General features: G+C 41.7%; 1 protein-coding gene across 3 annotated transcripts in view; it reads left to right on the forward strand.

Moving 5' to 3' along the window:
• The window catches only part of CRISPLD2 (cysteine rich secretory protein LCCL domain containing 2), a 42068-nt gene extending 24953 nt beyond the window's left edge, over window positions 1-17115 (forward strand). For all 3 annotated transcript variants that reach the window (XM_043494837.1, XM_043494838.1, XM_038368641.2), the window contains 4 exons: window positions 1047-1119; window positions 1982-2057; window positions 10870-11003; window positions 13294-17115. In XM_043494837.1, coding sequence (XP_043350772.1) covers window positions 1047-1119; window positions 1982-2057; window positions 10870-11003; window positions 13294-13348 — 338 coding nt within the window. In that variant the 3' untranslated portion in view covers window positions 13349-17115. The remainder of the gene's footprint in view (window positions 1-1046; window positions 1120-1981; window positions 2058-10869; window positions 11004-13293) is intronic.
• The last annotated feature ends 1032 nt before the right edge of the window (window positions 17116-18147 follow it).

Consider the following 18147-nt stretch of genomic DNA (forward strand, 5'->3'; position numbering starts at 1 on the left):
GTGATTAGAGCATGTCAAGAAAAACAAAAGTGGCATTTTTCAAAACATTTCCTGCCCCCGCCCCATTTTAGAACCCATTTGAATAATGCCTCAGCCTAGGGTGACCATATTTCCCAAAGGGAAAACAAGACACTACATGGGACTGGCCAGAGTCCTCCCCATCCTCCCAGCGGGGGCTGGCCCAAGCCGCTCATTCTCTCCCCCTCCCCCCCACCTGAGCCCTCCCTCAGGCAAGGCTCGGGTGAGCAGCGACGCACATACTAGATAGGGTGACCATATTTACCAAAGGTGGGGGCTTGCATTGCTGCTTGCCCAAGCCCTGCCTGTCCCCCCCACCTGAGCCCTCCTTTTACTGAGGACCCCCTCCTTCCCCACGTGCAGAGCTGGCATTGCCACTCTCCCCCCCTTCTCCCATGTTCCTCTACACCCCACTTTGTGACAAAAGTGGGCATTTGTCCCATTTGCTCTCGCCAACTAATCAAAAGTTGGCAAGAGCAAATGGGACAAATGCCCACTTTTGCCACAGAAGTTGGGACGGCCACACAGGGCTTAAAAAAGGGACAGTCCCAGCCAAAACAGGACGTATGGTCACCCTAATGCTCAGCTTAAATACAACCTATATTTTGGCTTGTGTTACCTTGAGCTGCTTTAGGGTGAAACCTCTGGCACTGGCAACTGGAAAGTTAAAAGCAACACTGTCATTTAGATTCAGAATTAGACCCAAAACCTGCCAGGGAACCGCCTCCGTATTAAAAAAAAATCTAACAAAATCACACTACTCCATTTCTCAGATATTCTTTTCTTTAAAAAGCCATAGTCCTTTGGAGAAGGATTTTCTAACAATTTAGTAGATCTCCAGCATGAATCCTAATAAAAATATCTCTTCGATGCAAGCTGTTTCTAATGAAGACATTGAAATTATTCTTTTGGCTGCATCAGCTGGACATGCATCCTGTCAGATGTAAGGCATGACTAATGCTTCTGTTTACTTCAGGAGCACCAGCTATTTGGCTTTGTAATTCACTTCTCTATATTGATTTCCACAGTACAGATGCTGGATTGTTATACCACCGTAGCTGAACTGTGTCCTTTCAAAAAGCCAGCAACTCATTGTCCAAGGTAAGCTGCATATCTCAAGTATGATGCCATTTCCTTTGAACCTAGACCTGTACTGGGGTAAGGGAAAGAGAAGCTGAAGGACTGGATGGAGATATTGAACTCCTCCGACTTGAAGATGATAAATTAAAGATATAGATTATGTCAGATTAACTGGGGTAAAGGTTAAACAAGGAACCTTTACCACATCCAAAACAACATACTATATGAATAAAATCGCCTGCTTTCACAAACATGTTTGTGATCTGAGCATACTCTCAATGCTGGCATACAAACAAGTACCAGGATTGAAAATCCGTATTTTTGTGGGTTTATTACTGAATTTTTTACCTGCTTCAGCAATATAAGAGGGTCCGAATAGAAGATCCCCTCAAATTGGCCTCAATATGTGCATGTGCAACTTTGCACACTTTGTTCAGTCATGTGCGTGTGCTGTTTTGGGACACTATCACTTTTACACCCAAATGGTAAAATATACACACACAAAACCTTCCTCTTGATGCTAGCATGCGAGCGAGCTTTGCTCATGGAAATTCCATCAGGTACATGCATGAATGATGATGGGCAAAAAACTCCACCTGCAAACAACTGTGTGTGTGAGGCCAGGCACAAGGTCGGAAGCTACGCTTGGAGAATTTGGCTCAATGGCCTTCATTACCTCCTGTCTCACTGGCCTAAAAGAGTCTCATTTGCAGCTGTGTAGACACTATCGAGTTTCAGCTGAAAGGCGGGGGAAAAAGAACCAGTCAGCTGCTGCAAACCAGATGCCGGCCCTTGAAGGCTTCCTTCCAAGAGCTCAAAAATGCAACTGTTTTTTCTCTTAATCCTTGATGTAGCGAATAAATATGAATAAATTGTTTTTCAGGGCTTACTGTCCATCCCACTGTAAAGCTGAGCCAGCATACTGGGCACCAGTCTTTGGCACCAAGGTTTATGCAGATGTGAGTATTCCACTTTCCTATGTACCTCAAATAACAAGGTGACTGTATTGAAATGACTGGATCCCCATGGTCATTTAAGAGATTCATATTCCATGAATTAGAAAGGTCAGAATTACACAGAGTCCCTATAAACAACAAGGAAATACCCTGACAGCACATGGGATAGAAATGTCCCTTGAATTAGTTGGATACATTGATTAAATGTATTTAGTATTGTACTTCAGAGTCAGCATTATAGTGCAGTGGATAGGGCGTCGGGAGACTTGGGTTGCACTCCCTTTTCTGGCACTGATTTGCTCTGCAGCCTTGGGAAAGTCACTTAACCTCTCTGGGTTTTTGTCTGTAAAATGGGTTGATGCTTGTCCACCGCTGTGAAGTCTCTTGAGGTGTACAGATGAAAAGCGAATAGCTTTGATTGGTACATACGTTATATTATTACTTGACATAGCTTGCAAAAATAGATCCCCCCTTCTTTTCTGCAAGTAGAATATGATTTGTGAGCTGTTGTTGTAGAAATGAAGTATGAGGGTGGGGTTTTGTTTTGTTTTTTGTTTTTTTGTTTTTGGTAGCTCTGTGAACAGCTGTAGAGTTGATAGGTTTCAGAGTAGCAGCGTGTTAGTCTGTATTCGCAAAAAGAAAAGGAGTACTTGTGGCATCTTAGAGACTAACAAATTTATTTGAGCATAAGCTTTCGTGACCAATGAAGTGAGCTGTAGCTCATGAAAGCTTATGCTCAAATAAATTTGTTAGTCTCTAAGGTGCCACAAGTACTCCTTTTCTTTTTGTAGAGTTGATGGGGATGGACAGAGGTTAAATGGCAAAAAAGAAATGGACAGATATGCAAAGGAACTTTTTTTTTTTTTTTTTGGTCACCACTTAGAGAGAGTATGTGTCTAAAATCCACTGACAATATACAGGCTTAGTATAGCTTCTCACTGCTCTTATGGATCATCTCCACATGGGGGAGGTGCAAACATATTGGAAAATATTCCTAGCAGGATCATTGGAGTATATGAAATAATATGCTTGGTATTGCTGGAACCATTCCATATTTGGTTGAATCAACTCTTCCTAAACTTCCGTTAGAGAGGAGGGCAGGTCTAGGTTCCATTTTTGTTTGTTATAGATGTCCAGATCAATAAAGAAAGAAAATGGGCATTAGAGATTTGTTCTGGAGTTTGTGGGCCTTGGTGGAGAACTGCCTGTTGTTTTGTTGATGTTAGTTAGTGGAGTTGTTTCTTTTTTACCTTTGTAGTCACAGGCAGCATTAGGAAAAACACAGAGGAATTTGAAATTGGTGCCAGTTGTGGTTTGGCCTCAGAACTAGCACATGGTTAAATAAGATTGTCCCTGCAAGGTCCCAAGAATAACAATGTCATTGGGCAAATGATCAGGTAATTAACTGATCAGAAGAACCTCACGCAATTATTTCAGTTTATATTTTTATAAAGCTATATGAATAAAGTCGTATTATAATCACATGCCAGTTTTCTGTTTACTCTAATCATCTATTAGGGCAATGATTCCATTGCCTGTTTAGATATATAATAAGCCAAAAATTGGCATGTAGTTATGATAATAAAATATTACGTTTCTAGAACACCTTTCTCCAAAAACTCTTTCCAAAATATATATGCAGGAAAGATTTCAGATATTTCTGAAAAACAGCCACCCTTGCTGGGAACCATAGCATGTTCTCTCTGTGTGTACTGTATAAGCACAGGAAGTAGAGAAGAATGCTATCCAGTAGAAACAGCTGGGAAAGTTTTAGTGGTGGTGAAGCACTGAAATGGATTACCTAGGGAGGTGGTGGAATCTCTTTCCTTAGAGATTTTTAAGGTCAGGTTTGACAAAGCCCTGTCTGGGATGATTTAGTTGGGGATTGATCCTGCTTTGAGCAGGGGGTTGGACTCGATGACCTCCTGAGGTCCCTTCCAATCCTAATATTCTATGATTCTAGTGGGAAGAATATGGCTATCCACACTAGATCTGCAGCAGGAGGAGTGGTGAAGAATATCATGAGATCTTTGAAGGTCACAAGCACTCAAGACCTCAATTTTGCATCTGATCTGAAAAAACTCCATAGCTGCTAAGATGTCCCTGAGCCATTAATTAAGTACCACCATTTCAGTCCTGCATAATTTTATGATTTATACTGACTCAGAGGCACTAGTGTCCTGGTTCACAAGCTACACTTCTTGAGAATCTCTGGGTTTGGGATTATATAAACGGGGGCTTGGAATGTGATTTGGGGAAAAAAAAATACTGCTCTGTCAAGGATTTGATAGATCTCCGTTAGACTAGTATGGCCTCGGAGTCAGAGATGATGGGTCTAACAAGGCATATGTTGAAGAGTTTAGGAGCGTTAGCAGAGTGGCAGGAAAAGACAGGACTAGACTTGATAGAGAAGAAGGGGCTTGAGGAAGCTGACAGGTTTCAGAGTAGCAGCTGTGTTAGTCTGTATTCGCAAAAAGAAAAGGAGTACTTGTGGCACCTTAGAGACTAACATTTGATGAAGTGAGCTGTAGCTCACGAAAGCTTATGCTCTAATAAATTTGTTAGTCTCTAAGGTGCCACAAGTACTCCTTTTCTTCTTGAGGAAGCTGTGGCAGAAGATTGTAAGCACAGTGAGGGGTACAAATAGAAAAGTTCTTTGCATTAACGATAAATCCGAGGACTGGAAGGCTGACAAAATAAGCAAACGTTCAGTGCAATGAGAATTTAGTCCAAAGCCTTTCCCACAGAGGGTACTGTGTGTGTGGAATGCTCTGCAAGAAGGCATGTAATGAAGTAGCATAAGCCACAAATCAGAAGAAAAATTTAAAACCAACAACAAACAAAACTAGACAAGTGCTAGTCTTCTCATGGGTCTTGTGGATTCCCATCCATAAAGTGGCACCTTCTGGGACTTGTGTATATATGTCACAGACTCTGTCCTTTTAAATAGCTTAACTAAAGAAAACAAAAAGTATTTTTCCCCATTGACTTTGTGCTCTCGCACTCTCTGTCATGACCCAAAACCCTGACCTGCAAAATGGTTTGGCAGCAGAGGAGTTAACGGGGCAATAACCTGTGGGCATTAGCATCATAAAGTCACTACTAAGTAGGTACCAGAATCCAATTCAATGAGCTTGTAACCTTCTGATCCGTCTTGAAGAGCTTCAATGTTTACATGATCCCAGGATGCATGTGAAAGTTTGTTTTACCACAGAGAACAAAGCTCCAGCATCAAGAAGAGAGGATTTTGGCTGTACTTGGTTCTACTTGGATTAGTCCATAGCCCCAGGAGGAACTAACTTCTGCAGCATGGGATTTTAACAGCTTTAAAGACGATTCTGTTTTCTTCTCATAGAAATAAGGATGCTATTTTAGGTTGCATGATGTCAAGGGCTTGGGAAACGTATGTTTATAGGAAGTGAGGTCAGTGTCGTTTTGGAAACCAACCAGAGACAAAGAAGCCAAGGTACTCATGATCAAGGACAAAATAGTAAGACTTCTCATTTGTTGCTGAAGTGTAATTGCTAGAGCCTTAAAACGTGCATGATAAATTGTGAAAGCAAACAGTAAGGAGGAGGAGGCAAATGCAGGTCATCAAATCCAGATGTTCTGCTAAAAGTTATTTACAGTGTGGAAAAAGATGTTCCATGACCTTGAGGAAAGCAGGACACTGACTGTGGTTAAAAACAGACAAATGAAAGCACATGCACATCTCTCCCCTCCCTGGCTTCAAGCATAAAATGATTTGTTAGGCCCAGGCATTGATGCACCTTAATACACGGCCATGTGCATTAAATGGATGAAGCACCAAAAGCAGGAACAAGTGCATTTGTAAGGGCCCCATCATTAACTTTAATGATGCATTTTGTTAGACTTGCAAGTTTGGTTTCGGTCTTTCCAATATGAGAGATTTAGCTCAACAGAAGTGTAACCAAGCTCTCTCACCCCTATCTTTTATGGGCAATAGGCAGCCAGGATGGACCAATCCTGGCTCCCGTGACAGACGTTGAAAAAATTTCCATTGAGGGCCTCCCACAAATATAAGACAGACGTAAAAGCTGGCATATTTTGCAAAGCAATGGCGCTATCTTCTGATCATCTCTGGTGGATTACATGTAAATAGCCAGCATTGTGTTAATAACAAAACCAGGGTGAAATTCTTCATGGTGATTCAGCAGAATGATGGAATGGTTTCTCCAGAGATAAAATGGAAACCTTAGTAGCTCACGAAAGCTTATGCTCTAATAAATTTATTAGTCTCTAAGGTGCCACAAGTACTCCTTTTCTTTTTGCAAATACAGACTAACACGGCTGCTACTCTGAAACCTTAGTATATTTGGACATTTAAAACCGAAGTGGACAGAGCATTAGAGCACATGCTATAAGGAAAAGTTTAGATCTGGCTCCAAACTTCACAGCTCAGGCCCATCTTCAAAAGAATCCAGTTTCCAAGCAATAGAAGGGTCAAGAAAAGTCAGAGCTTCTTTACACTAGATTTCCAGAGTCAAGTGGTATACACGGGACATGGCGGAACAATTGCCAATACCCTTTCAGCAGGAACCATGTGGCCAGCAAACTCCATCTTGCATTGCTTCAAAAAATCCATCAGTTTCTGCTGTGTCTAACAGTTTTGCTGTTTTGGAGGGCATATGGCTGGGCATCTTGGATACTGAAGCTGGGATAAGCAATGGTCACATTCTCATCTTGGAAAGATCACAAGTCAAATTCACACATCGCTGTCCAGTGAAATAGAATAAATGGACGTCATTGACTCTTTCCATGTCTGAGAGAGAAGGCAAATAACTGTTTGTATTAAAACCGGATTGGGTAGCCAAGTTTGCTGTTAAAAGTTTGGGACAGGGATCATTACGGGCTGAGACAGAAACATGGCCTCATTTTCTACCGAAGCTAACTTAGCCCTCCATCCCCTCCCCACAAAATGACTTTGCTGTGAGGGGCACCTGCGGGCTACTATACTGAGATCTACTTTTGGTTGTTGTGTTTAGTGTGCAGGTGCTGAGTGGGATTGGTGGCCTGTGATATACAGGAGGTCAGACTAGATGATCTGGTGGTTCCTTCTGACCTTAAACTCTCTGACTGGTTTAGCCAAATCAACCAAAATATGGATGATTTTTCATTCCTTATCAGCAATAACAGCACTTATTTCCCATTCCAATTAGTTCCAGTTTCCATCGGTGCTTCCTTTTTGAATGGGGCTGGCTTCCAAACAAACTGTATCCCGAAAGGCCTTGCAGAGTTAGGCAGTCGAAATGCAGAGATAAATAATATTGGTGTGAGAAGGAAATGAACCGGCATAGCCAAAAAGGAAGGTGTTATGTTCATGGCATATACGCTGAAAGTTAGGAACCCCCCTTTCATTTATACTGTTCCTGGAGGGTTGCAAGGTAACACTACTTTATTTCTTAGAATACAGAAACCTAACACAGCAACAACCAGAAACAGAGAGAGAGAAAGTAAGCTGCCCCCTAAGGCAGAGAGGTACAACTCAATCCACCTTTGCTCCAGGCTGGCTCTTTTTCAGACTGACGGCTGAAAGAGACATATTTCAGGCTTCTCTACACAGCCCCCTAGTCTGGAAGGAGAACCAGGAACCCCCTTACAACTTAAAGTGATAGCTTGTAATTTTAACACAGGTTTCAATACAGCACAGAAGGGAAGGCGTTTCAGCTGAGATCTGAAATGAGGCAGAGGGAAGCAGACTGTTCCAGGCAGCAGGATGTGCAAGGGAGAAGGCTCTTGCACTAACGATTGGCTAGATAGTATGGAGGGACAGAGAGGAGAGTAATGTTAATACTAGCTGTGGTGGAGGAGAGTGGAAAGATTGCTGGCCTATATTCTATGGTGATGGACATGCTATACATAAATTGCAAGGTGAAGCCGCAAAGGATTGTTTTTAAGAGGGATTTGTTTCTTTAAGGTAGATAAAGGGGTCCCACAGGGATTTTTCCCTCCCCCTATTTGTTTTTACCTTAGAAAAATCTGCAATTTCACTTCTGGTTTTGCAGGCAGCCATTTCTCACTGAAGTTAATGTGAGCTACAGGTGCTTGGTGGTGCTGAAAATCAGGTTGCTTCTGTTTTAGGCACCTAAATGTGGTTGTAGGATCTTAAATGTAAGTGCCCAGGTTTGAAAATGTTGGCCTGGTTCTTTGTAGCGTTTAAAATAAAAGGTTGGACTGTTCTCGTCTGCACCTTTTGTTTATTCAGTGAAGAAAAATTCAACTGTTGCTAATGCCGAAAGGAATGTCTCTGAGGCTGTGGGCTGTGTATCAGGCAGGGATCTTTATCAAAGCTATGTGAGAGTTTTTAAGCTTTTATGAAACACAGGAGCATTGGGAAATGTATACATAATGAATTGTGCAGCCTTCTTTCTTGGTTCATGGTGAGACTTGCACTTGAAAGGGAAATGTGTGTCCCATTCATGTTCAGGAGCCCTGAGGAGATGAGAGAGAGAGAGACTGTGTCTCTACTGTTGTGAGATAAAGGTAGTTTAGTCTCCAGCAGTCTGATTTGTGAGGCAATTAGCTGGGGAGAGATTTCCTTGAGAAGGAAGCCTGCATAATGAGGCCGATTTTTATCACCAGTGGAAACCACAGCATGTTGCCGAGCCCCCGAGGAGGAGCACATCTTTATTTTCAGGCTAGTCACGCTAAATGGGGACTTGATGGGTGACTTACGGCTTCTCTCCTTTTGAGATGCTACAGTGGCACAACTTCAGTGTAGACACTGCATATGCCAATGGGACGGGTTCTCCTGTTGGTGTAGGTAATCCACCTCCCCAAGAGGCAGTAGCTAGTCAGCAGAAGAAATCTTCCATTGCCCTAGCGCTGTCTACAGTGGAGGTCAGGTCAGCTTAACTAAGTTGCTCAGGGTGTGGATTTTTCACACCCCTGAGTGACCTAGCTGGGTCAACCTCATTTTTAGTGTAGACTAGGCCTTAGTTCATAGGCCTGTTCATTGCTAATAGTTTGATGCAGCTGGTGCCAGACAGGGCTCCCCCGAGATCCCAATTCTGCAGAGAGGGAAGGATTCCAGAGATACTAGGATCCATCCCAAGAAAGTGGGGCTGTGGCAGAAGCAGAGAACCTGCTATGTGGTATCTTTTGCTGTGCGATCCCCGAGGCCCCAGTGCCCTTCCTTTTGGGAGAAAACTCCTCTATCCTCCTAGTGCTTCCCATCTTGAGAGCACTTTTCCAACAACTCATTAAGATAAAGACTCATTGGCAAGATAGAAGATAGGAAGCCAATTGGCTGATAGGGGAAGGGGTACGTAAAAAACAGAACGGCCAAAGAATGAACAGGCTGAGGAACAGCAAGTTCTGGAAGAAAGGAATGCCTTGGAAAGAACACCATTAAGGATGTTTCCCCGTGGAGAGTGTTACAAATCGCCGTGGACAGTTCATTCAGGACAGTTTAATTTAATGAGCCAATTTTAGATTTACAGATTTCCCATTGCATACTAGAGCAAATTCAAAGCATATCCTCCAAACAAAGTGTTCCTATGCTGTCTTGCCCATATATAGAAGCAAAACCAAATTGGCAATTAAAACTGCAAAAGCTGCCAAGAGATAGGCAATCCAAAGTGATAAATATATCGGGAACGAGGGAAAACCTGCCTTTTAAGGCCTTGGAGAGCAAGCGAGCATGATCTATAGTATGCAGAGGCCACTGGAATATTGCTTTTGCAGGTTCTGCAGTGGAAGTTTGATTTTTAAGGATCAAGAAGTCTGTGGATTTTGGATTTTCACCCGTTCCAATCCTCAGTATTAGAGCTGATTTTTGTTGTGCTAACTAGCAGTGTATAAATCTTTTTAGAAGGTTCACGTCCAAGTTCATAGTGAGCCTTCTCTGCTGTCACTCTATTTCCTCAATGTTTTTGTAGCTTAGTCATCAGTTGCTGGTAGGTTCTGTTCCTGCAGCAAACAAAACAAAATAAAATAAAAAACAGAAGCAGTGTGCAATACAGAGATTGCAGGCCTCATTTTCATGATTGCCTGCTATGCTTGGTGTAGTCAGTGGGGGCCGTGGGTTCTCAGCACCTCTGAAAACCAGACAATGATGAAAAGCTCATTTTAGCTTTTGGGAAGATGGGACCTAACGCGTCTCAAGTTAAATGATCATTTATTTCTTTAAGCCAAATTCACCAAGGATCTCTGCTGTTTCACGACAGCAAACAGTTGCAAAACCTCTGCTACCTTGTTGACAATGCAAAGTGGCCACACCCTCTCATGTGGACAAAGGCAGGGTTGAAGAGGTCAAGAAGTGCCATTGCAGCCCCAAAAGAGGGTTCATTGACCAGTAGACAGGGCCTAGCTGACTGGTAAATCCATTGATTTAGTCATTCTCCGGATAATCTCCCCTTAGCAGAGTTCCTGTTGAGACCAATGGGCTGTTTGACTGGCCTGTTGACAGAAGTACATGGAGAGAAGTAGTGGAAATACTGCTGACCCTCCATAAGGCAGTCACTACACCTCCCTGTACCAGCCATGCTGAATTCTCAGCCTTTGCAATTAGTAGCAGGGGCCATGCGTCATCTGCAAGAGCTCATCTAGGTTTATTTGGTCCTGCCTCAGTACAGGAGGCTGGGCTAGATGACTTCTTGAGGTCCCTTCTAGCCCTACGTCTCTATGATTCTGTGATCTGTAGAGTCCTTTCTCACTGCTCAGGTGGAAGACAAACAACGTTCCCATACGTCTCTCGTTCACATAAGTCTCTCTTCGTTCTTTCTTATTTTCCTAGTCATCAGAAAAAGGTCTTGGAGCCCCAGCTAAATTCATTTACTTTATGATCTTGCAGAGTTCCAGTATCTGCAAAACGGCCGTGCACGCTGGAGTCATTAAAGATGAGATTGGCGGTTATGTGGATGTAATGCCCGTGGACAAGAAGAAAAATTACATTGGCTCCTTGAAGAATGGCGTCCAATCTGAGAGGTAGGGTCACTTTTCTTTTTTCTGATCAGTTTGTGAAAATGTGGCTGATGGGAATTGAATATACAAGGTAAGTGATTCTAACGTGTCAGTGTAAACTCGGAGAAGCAAACGAACAAAACAGTGTGTGTCATCCCTTCTTTGCCTTTTGCAGCTGAATGCATTACTCTTGGACTCTGTATATTAAGGATGTAATACTATTAAGTGTATCCTTTGTTTACAAATTAGTTTAAACTAGTCAAAATATGAATACACTGTTAATAAATTTCACTGGGTATACAGCACTTTAAAATTTACTCTGGTTTTTAGCAAAGTCATTATTAATGTTGGGGGAGCAGTTTCACATGAGTTTTATCCTCAAACATTCTGGCAAATTAACACTACTGAAAAGATAAACATGTGGTCTGCATCTTTCATCGTACAGTCAGCTTTGTGGCTTTCACTTGGGTATTCCACTACTGAGTTCTGGGAAGTCTAATATATTTAATAGCATAAGAACCTGAGAATGGCCATGCTGGGTCAGACCCCTGGGTCCTTTAGCCCATGCTACAGACGTTCATGCCTTCAAATCTATTACAGAGTAGTGGAGGAGATGCATGGAATAAAGCTGGCATCTTCTTAAAACAAGGCCGGTGAGCTATCTGGGGGTCAGTTTGGATACAGTTGTTGTTCTGCGTCAAATTTTTTGCAGTTACACTGTGCAAACTTTTTGTTTGTTTCAGTTTGTACATGAACACGCCCCCTCAAGATGTTTGCTCAACCACTTGTCAATGGTGAATACATTAAATCCTTAACACACAAAAGAGGAACTAGATTAAAAAAAGCCTACATTTTCAGATCTTGCTTTTTTGCAGATCTACATTGTCCTCTTACTCTGATGGAGCAAGGAAATGCAGGCTTTAATGCCCAATTATGTGCCTGACCGGTCTGTTGAATGTATAATTGGTGCAGTTGTATGTGAAACACACTTGAATTTAGGTGCACATTTTGCACATGCAGCACTCTGAAAATGCAACCTAACAGATTTAATAATCTCACTTAAATTCAAAGTGTGAAAATGGTCACAGTTTGGTTCAAGGAGAGGGGAGAACGATACTCAGCTAAACTGCCTCTGGTTAGCCCATAGCGTTTGGGAATTGTACTGATGGGAAATCTGTAGGGTTGCCATCACTAGTACATGTGGGATGCAAAGTGCATTTACCAGGAAAAAACCCTCTTTTTTTAAATTGGAATTGGCAGTGGACTGGAAACTGCCACTATTATATTCTTCCTAACAGTTCCTTGGAACACACAGTGTAATTAACATACAAGGAAGAATTTATTGGGTTAATTCCACCAGTCAAGCAGGAGAAGGATCAGTCCTGTTAGCAGGAATGATTAGGAGGAAACGCAGTGTCCAGATTCTTTCTTTCTTTCTTTCTTTTTCTTTCTTTCTTTCTTTCTTTCTTTCTTTCGCCCTCACTTCCCTAGGGGTGCTGGACTGAGAAATATTTCCCAAGACAGTTTACATCAGGAATTAGCGAAAAGAGAGACTTCTAGAGCTGAGACTGTCTCCAGAGACCCAGCTGCTTTTATTTTTCCCTGTGGGTGCTCCGCTCCCACCACGAGGCTTTGCCCCTTCCCCCAAGGCCCCACCCTTGCTCTGTCTCGTTTTGCCTCCCCAAAGGCCCTGCCCTCACCCGGTCCCCACTCCACCCCATACCTTGAGGCCCACCTCCTGCCGCTTACAGCTCTCCGCTCTCCCACAAGCATCTCCTGCCGGCATCCAAACAGCTGATTGGTGGCCCCTACAAACAGCTGATTGGCGCTGCTGCAAAACAGTTGTGGCTTGTGGGTGCTGAATACCCTTTATTTTTTTCCAATGGGTGCTTGACACCTTGAGCACCCCTGAAGTCCGGGCTTATAGATGGCCCTCAACCTTTACACTTTTGCTTTTGGTGTGGTACTCATGGCCTCCTTGCCACTTGCACTGACTCCCTTGTTGTGGTGACGGCTCAACGGTCTCCCATATTGAATTTTGTGGGAGGTGGTCATGTAGGTAGCAGCTTTTCAGTGCACTCTTAAGTTTTGTGCCTTTCTGTGAAAAAAAATGCCTCAGGGCTCAGTGTGTAATGGAAACTCCTGAACTGGGAGTATTGGAAGTTCAACTCCTTCAGAAATTCAGAATGCAGATGTGCAAATAAACATGCATTCAAATCAAGTGAATAATTGAAGACACTGATTTCCTTACTGAAGTGACTATGTTGGGTACTGCTGCATCTCCCTAAGGTTCATAATGATTGTTCTTTTTCAGCTTGAAGAGTCCCAGCGAAGGGATGGCTTTCCGAATTTTTTCCGTGAAGCAATAAATTCCCCGGGGAGGTGCAAGTTTCTTCTGGAGAACAATCCACTGATCTTGAGGGACAGCAACATTCATTTGATGGCATCTGCTCTGAACACATTCTCCTTGCCGATTTCTTTCAGGGAAGAAAGATTCTGACTCAACTGTCCACGTTACATCTGCACTAGTTCAGCATTTTGTTTTGTTTTTTGTAAACTCTAGGGCATTCAGACTGTTGTAACTTCAAATTCCAAAAGCAGTGTGCTGAACAGCTCGAGTGTGGATTCATTTACAACAAACATCGGAACCCCCAACTGGTCCACAGATAGTGTTTTAGGTCTTGAAGTACCTGCCCCAATGGAAGTACCAACACGTGGTTGGCAAGGTGGAATACGCAGTGAAATATTGTGCAGATGGGGGGCCCTTTAAAACATAGTTTTAAAGCTGCTCCTTTTGTGGGGTGGGGCATGCGACTTCTTTGGAACTGTTTGTATGGCAGGGTTGGCTTTTCTGTTTTAAGAGCAAAACCTTCGTGTTTTCCTAATCAGTCGCATGGGAAATGTTGAGTCAGATCTGCGGCATATTGCATTAGGTCAAGTGATGTCATGATGTAACATGCAGTCGGATGTCCGTGGCTGCCTGAAGGACTCTTGGAGTTGAGGTTGTCTGAAAAATGTGGTGAAAGTAAGAAAAGGTGGTAACGATCCCCAGCCAACTAAAAATGGGGCGTTGGTGTTTGCTGGCCAAACATTAGCAGATAGTTAGGAATTTGGGTTTCCTATGAGAAATTGTGGAATTAGAGCTCCTGTCCTGGCACATCTCTGTATTATGCTACACACCGTTTTTTTTTATTTACAGTTAAATACAATTTATTGTTGTATACAGCAGTGCTGGTTTTGTCTGTAGTAGTTAAGCAGTGATAAAAAGTTAATCTTATTTTTGTTAGAAATGGGTGCATCTATATAAAATGTGTTCACTTTATCTTTATGAGGAATTTTTGTACAGTTCTGAAGATTTAAATATACGGAATGGGGCTGGATTGTTTGCTTGCATACAATCAATACCATATAGTGATCTTAGCTTCCAACATGATTTCTGTGTCTGTGAGCATCTGGAATCGAAACTGTTGTGTTTTTAAAATGTATATGTCTTCTAATGAATTTATATTTAATAATTTGAGTCACACTGCTCCGAACAGCTGTTAAAATACATAGCATTAGAATGGTTTAGAAGGAATTAAAACTAGTCACAAAATCAGCCTAGTATGAACTGCCCTGTAAGACAATATAGCAATCTTGTGATTTATGGCTGAAGCTAATTTGTTCACAACTTTTAGGGCATTATTAGAATTGGTCTAAGCACAAAACTATTTTTCCCTTAATGGTCAGACATACAGTAACTTACATTACATTACAAGGCAACATAATCTTTAGCTCTTCGGTTGATGTAAAAAGATAGCCCTTCACTCAGTAACTCGATTGTAGTATGTAACATATGAGGAATATTTCACTTACTGTTACAATTATTTAGCCACTCTATCTGGCAAATGTTTCATGGCTTTCCATAGCCTTCCGATGTCCAGGCTATGTTTAAATTAAATTAAATTGAATTAAAGAGGGATAGGAAAACCAGCTATAAACATATTCCAAAATGTAGACCAATAGCATTATATGGATAAGAACTTATTTTATTTAATTTTTAAACTCTATGAAATCAGCAAGGAAATTACATTTGTCAGTCCCTTTGTTTCTTAACTGAGGTTTCTTTTCCTTGTGAAATCTGAGTTTAAAAAGAGACCTTTCATAACTGAGCAGGTTTGCTCGTTTTCGAGAAGTTACACACAGCAAACCTACTTTTAGAATGGCTCTGGTAAACACCTATTCTTTATTTATTTAATGTGGTCTTCTAAGGTATGTTGTGTATGCTTTATAGTAAGGAAAACCAGTTACATTTTCAAGGTAAATTTATGTGACAAATAGCTGAAATGTGTCTTTAAAAAGTGCCTGTTAGGAATACTGAAATCTTGGCAGTGAGATAAGTCAGGCTCCTTGTTTTGCCTATTATGAATGATAAGATTGGAAACAGGCTAGTCTAATCCCATCAAATGTTGAAGTATGAATCTGTGGCCTCCATAGGCCAAATAGGAGTTATACCTTCAATAGCTGAGGATAGAACTGGAAAATGTAATAAGGATCAATCAATTGTCCATTGAAGTCAGTGGCAGCCTTTCCATTGAATTCATGGGTATTGGATTGGGCTCATATTTAGTTCTATTGTACATCCCAGTTAAAGTAGAACATCACTGCTCCATTACCCTGTCTGTGAGAATCAGTCATCTTGCAGAAGGAGAGAAAGAAATCTGGACTGGAATAACAGGAAAATCTGAGAATCGCCAAGAAGCATATATACAAATTCAATTGACCTAGAAGGTATCTTTCTTACAAAAGAGGAAGGTGAAAAACATAAAAAGTGAAGTTGTGAATATAAAATAAATTATATCCTCATTCTATACCTTGAATTATCTTCAGCCAAACAATTTGGATTTTCAGACACTGGTATTAGTGTAAGTCTGTGTCTCTGGTTAGTTTTATAGGTGCTGTGCAACAGATAAATCAGGATTTTGAGGAGCAACCATTCTTTGAGGTTCTGGGTGCTATTAGTTAAATAATATCTCTATCGTATTTAGGAAGGGTCACATCCTGTCTGGCATTATTAAGGCATATCTTTAGTTGTGTTCAATTGTATATACCAGCTGCCCATATTTAAGAGGAACAGGCTCTGTTTTTAGCCAAATATATGCTGATTTTACATCTGTCTTTCCAAAGCATTTTTCAATCTAATATGTTTCAATAGAGCTTTCAGGGGCAGCGTTCCCTTGTCTTTATATTATCAAATGCCCTGATTCAGCAAGGTTCTTAAGAATGTGCCTCAGTTTAAGCATGTGAGTAGCCTCACTGATGTCAAGGGGGGGGGTCATATTTTTAAAGGTATTTAGGTGCCTACCACTGAGATCAACAGGCATTAGGCGCCTAGATACCTTGGAAAATCTGGGCCTAAGGGATCCAGTAGTTAAGCACTTCGCTGAATTGAGGCCTTATAGGCTTTCATTGCTGGCAAGTAAGTTTCATTTCAACACCAATATAATCAACAAGAAACATCATGTCACACAATTGCCACTGAAAAGAATCTGGCTCCACATGCTGGATTTCCAGAGAACATAACAAGTTTCTTTGGTCAGAGTTACAGAATCAGGGCCCCACGAGTAGTCCCACTGGAGTTAATGTGCATTGGAAGCAATCTAGGGCACGGTACCTGAAGTCAATGGGACCATTAACACAGTAAGGTGCTTCTGAGCATGAGGTTGTGTGTCAGAATTTGGCCCCTATTTTAATTTTTTCATTATGTGGAGTGTGGATACGGGAGAACAGCAAAGAGGGGAAAAACCCCACTAAAATATAAGAAGTCACTTTGATTTCTATTTTAGTGTCACACTAAAATTTTAAGGCAATTGAAGTTGGGAATTAGATCATTTGAAACCCTTCCCTAGTAACTGCATTTCTGTTGCTCTTACCTGGCTTTGAAGCAGCTATTGAGTTGAATAGCTATTGACCATAGGCTGCCTCAGCCTGCAGTTTATGTATTTGCTTTTTTTCTATGAAAAACGGGTTTTTGTTTTTACTACTTCCTGTGTACAAAAGTTTAGTGTTAAATGGTTTTGCCTTTGCATGATCTTTATGGGGCTGTCTTTTTGTTTATAAAACAATATTTTTTCTAAATACAGAACCGTAAAATATCTTTGTTTTGTTTTCTGAATTGTGAAATAAAACCCATACAAAAAAACAGATGCCAACCCCTTGTTTTTAATGTTTAATTTTTCAATGGCTTTATTTCGGAGGCTGGGCCTGGGCTATTTATTTATTTATTTATAGCACACTAGCACCTGGGCACCCAATTAAGATCCCGAGGTGCTTGGTGCTGTGCAAATGGGACAGCTACCATCTTGGCCGACATACCGCGGATTGAATCAGGAACTTCCAAAGCTGAAAGTGTAAATCTTTAACTGAGGGGCCAGGCTCTGTAGCTGGGGTTGTAACGAACTCACATCTTCTGTAGATCAGGCACAGAGGGGAATCTATTATTTTGTGGAAGTTCTATGGCCTATGATATACAGGAGGTCAAACTAGACCACAGTGGTTCATTCTGGCCTTGGAATCAGAGAATCATAGAATATCAGGGTTGGAAGGGACCTCAGGAGGTCATCTAATCCAACCCCTGGCTCAAAGCAGGACCAATCCGCAACTGAATCATCCCAGCCAGGGCTTTGTCAAGCCTGACCTTAAAAACTTCTAAGGAAGGAGATTCCACCACCTCCCTAGGTAACGCATTCCAGTGTTTCACCACCCTCTATGAATCTACAATAGACAATAGAATCTATGAATCTACAATAGACACTGAACAGTAAGTTCTATATAGGCCTGGTCTACCCTACAAAATTAGGTTGACTCATGTCTACACTCAAATTTGTCTCCATCTGACATAAGCGCCCCTTTACGACGACACAGTAAAACCACCTTCCCAAACCGTGTGGAGCCCTCATCGAGCTACCTAAGTCAACATAATGTGAGTGTAGACACGCAAGACCTGTGCCGACCCTAATAGTCCTCCATCAGCTTAGGTCTCAGTGTCCTAATCCTGTGACAGTGATTGCTCTGGCCACAGTTGTAAACTGCACTACTCATGAGTTATGGAGACTGGAAGCCACACAATTCCTTTAAAATCTCCCAAGTGTTTTGGAAATGTCTTTTCCTGATTGCCTACCTTGGTGGG

The sequence above is a fragment of the Dermochelys coriacea genome, chromosome 12 (assembly GCF_009764565.3).
Source record: "Dermochelys coriacea isolate rDerCor1 chromosome 12, rDerCor1.pri.v4, whole genome shotgun sequence".
Classification (NCBI taxonomy): Eukaryota; Metazoa; Chordata; order Testudines; family Dermochelyidae; genus Dermochelys; species Dermochelys coriacea.